Source organism: Pundamilia nyererei, unplaced genomic scaffold, assembly GCF_000239375.1.
Source record: "Pundamilia nyererei isolate P.nyererei 1_Seehausen unplaced genomic scaffold, PunNye1.0 scaffold00002, whole genome shotgun sequence".
Taxonomy (NCBI): domain Eukaryota; kingdom Metazoa; phylum Chordata; class Actinopteri; order Cichliformes; family Cichlidae; genus Pundamilia; species Pundamilia nyererei.
In genome coordinates this window covers 3,245,408-3,248,538 of record NW_005187403.1, presented here as the reverse complement: position 1 = coordinate 3,248,538, position 3,131 = coordinate 3,245,408, and the positions used below count along the sequence as shown (strand labels likewise).

The window sequence follows — 3,131 nt, the reverse complement described above, 5'->3', positions numbered from 1 at the left end:
TACTGACCCAAGAATTGGTTTATTGATTACCGGTGAGGTTCTATTGGTCTATGTTATTACCAGTTGATTTCTTCTCCTGGTAATCAGGATTGCCTTCCCATCGGGAGGACCATGTTGATCTGGCTCATGATTAGTTGACTTTGTTTAGAAAAGCTGTTGGAAATGGCCAATCCGTTAACAGATTACAGTACTGCCTGACTCTATTCCTCTCTCTCTTACATCCAGATATCACCATGACCCTGAATTTTCTAAACACGACCTCACGGGAGGGCCTGAACTCCATCTCCAACTCCTCAGGAGTGCACAAAAATCCTTTGACCTTCCAAAACATCACTTATGTTGATTTCTACCTCCACAAGCCCTCAGTGGCTGCAGTCTTCACTGTGTCCTATCTGCTTATCTTCCTGGTGTGCATGGTGGGCAACGGGGTGGTGTGTTTCATTGTGCTGCGCAGCAAAAACATGCGCACGGTCACCAACCTGTTTATTCTCAACCTCGCCATCAGTGACCTGCTTGTCGGCATCTTCTGCATGCCGACCACACTGGTGGACAACGTCATAACAGGTGACATGTTCTCTCTTTCCCTATTTTTAAGGCACTTAAACACATGGAAATTCAAAATTTTACCCTAGAGTGTTATTGGAGCACATTACAGGATGTTTTTACTTGTGACCTTTTTTTTTAACGCTAAAATAGAGAAAGGTCAATAAAGTTGTTAATTTTATCAGTAAGATACGGAGCCCCCCAGGGGACATGGGAGAAAAAAAAATTAGGGAGGAAAAAAAAAATTTGGGAGAAAAAAAAAAATTAAGACGGACTTTTGCAAGATCTCGCAATACTTTTACGAGCGCTCGCAATACTTATTGCGAGATCTCGCAATACGCAAAAGTCCGTCTTAATTTTTTTTTTCTCCCAAATTTTTTTTTTTCCTCCGTAATTTTTTTTCTCCCATGTCCCCTGGGGGGCTCCGTAGTAAGAAGACCAATAAAGGCAATTTAATCATAATAAAAACTGCTATAAGGTAAAAACAAACAAACAAACAAGACATTGTCATTGTGTGAATGACGGTTCAAATAATCAAATGAATAATCAAATGAAATAAATCAATGATTTTATCTTCTTTTGTCTTCTTTTGGGCAGGCTGGCCATTTGGTCGGGTAGTTTGTAAGCTAAGTGGGATGGTTCAAGGCATATCTGTGTCAGCATCTGTGTTTACGCTGGTGGCAATAGCTATTGATAGGTAAGAGCTGTCATTTCTGTAATTTCTGATTACTGTTCACTTGTCTGTTTTACTCTGAAAGATTTACTTCCTTTATACATCTTCTTTAATCCCCTTTTCTATCAGGTTCCGCTGCATTGTTTACCCTTTCAAGCAGAAGCTGACCATTGCCACCTCAAAACTAATAATTGTCATCATTTGGGTCCTGGCTGTGGCTATAATGTGTCCTTCAGGCATCATGCTCCAGGTCACAAAAGAGCAGAGGGTGCGAATAGTCCTCGGCAGCAACAACGACACCCGTCCCTTCTACTGGTGTCGCGAAAATTGGCCCAATCAGGAAATGCGGAAAATCTACACTACTGTCCTCTTTGCTAACATCTACCTTGCTCCTCTTAGCCTCATTGTAATCATGTACGCTCGCATTGGTTACACGCTCTTCAAGACCACTATCTCACCTGTTAGGGGCAGTGGGAGTGAGTCTCTAGAAGGCAGTGGCAAAAACAAGTCAAGCATGGAAGGTCGTCAGACAATCACAAGGAAGAAGAAGCGAGTCATTATGATGCTGCTCGTTGTGGCTCTGCTCTTCATCGTATCCTGGCTGCCTCTGTGGACCCTGATGATGCTGAGCGACTACATCAGCCTGACACAGCATCAGTATCGTGTCATTAATATTTACATGTATCCCTTAGCTCATTGGCTGGCTTTCTCAAACAGCAGCATCAACCCCATCATCTACGGATTCTTCAATGAGAACTTCCGCAGAGGCTTCCAGGCAGCATTCAAATTCCAGCTGTGCTCTGCTGACATTCTGCGCCAGAGGACTTACTCCCATCGGATAAGAGGAAATGCTGTGGTCCCCCTACGACCTGTCGCCCCCAGCAGATCAGGCTCTGGAGTTGGATCGGGGTTAGTGGAAAATAAGAAGAGCTCAAGTCAGGAGGAAGAGTGCTTGTCTGGTAAAAATGACATCAAAGAACAAGACATGATCACGGAGGACCTGAAAAGGGTGTCCAAGATTTAGGCAGACTTTGACAATGTGCAGTGACAAACAAAGAGGTTTCTTTAACTTGTTCTTGATGAATTTAGACTACTTTAATTCCTTGTAAATCTAGATATGTGTTATGGTGTTATGGTGTCTATGGTTTTATGGTGTATATGGCAAAGTATGATATAAGCAGAGACTTTAAAATGACTCAAGACTTGGAAACGTCTCTACAACATCTCAAGAGCACCTATGATTCCTGCTTCCTGCTCATTATTTTTGTTCTCGGACAACTGCAGTAGAGAGTCCATCCATCTATCCATCCATAGTCTGGGATGCAGGGGTAGCAGTCTAAGCAGAGATACTCAAATGTTCATTTCCTCAGCCACCTCCTGGGCTGGGGCACTGAGGCTTTCTCAAGTCAGCTGAGAGACATATTCTGTTCACTGGGTTCTGGGTCTACCATGGGAGCTTCTCCCAGTTGGACAGTTGTCCAGGAGGCATCCTAGTCAGCTGCCATGACCACCTCAGCTGACTATTTCCAATGTGGAGGAGTACCAGCTCTACTCTGAGTCCCTCCCAAATGACCAAGGTCCTCAACATGTCTCTAAAGGAGAGCTCAGCATTTTGTCTGGGAAAGCTAAAAACTGCGACTTGAAAGCTAATATCTGCTTCAATCTCATTATTTTGGTTATTGGCCATAGATGAGGGTGGGAGAGCATGAATCATCCTTAGAATAGAGAGTATTAATCCTTATTTATCCTTTACTTGGCCTTGGTTTGGCCTCTTTGTTCATGTACAAAGATAGGCTGAAGTTAAATGGCGAGAGAATAATCTTTTTTATCTCCTTAAACCAGCTTTTTTCTAAGTGACTGCCACTTGAAAACAAAAGAGTTGAAAAATGGATAAGTGAGGCTTATTATAATTATA

The 3,131-nt window shown here is 42.8% G+C and overlaps 1 protein-coding gene across 1 annotated transcript; it reads left to right on the top strand.

Annotated features, from left to right (window-relative positions):
* The first annotated feature begins 233 nt into the window (after window positions 1-233).
* Window positions 234-2,240, top strand: LOC102192336 (neuropeptide FF receptor 2). The gene is made up of 3 exons (XM_013909067.1): window positions 234-564; window positions 1,141-1,240; window positions 1,346-2,240. Exons 1-3 carry the CDS (start codon window positions 234-236, stop codon window positions 2,238-2,240), a joined length of 1,326 nt encoding a protein of 441 aa, XP_013764521.1.
* The last annotated feature ends 891 nt before the right edge of the window (window positions 2,241-3,131 follow it).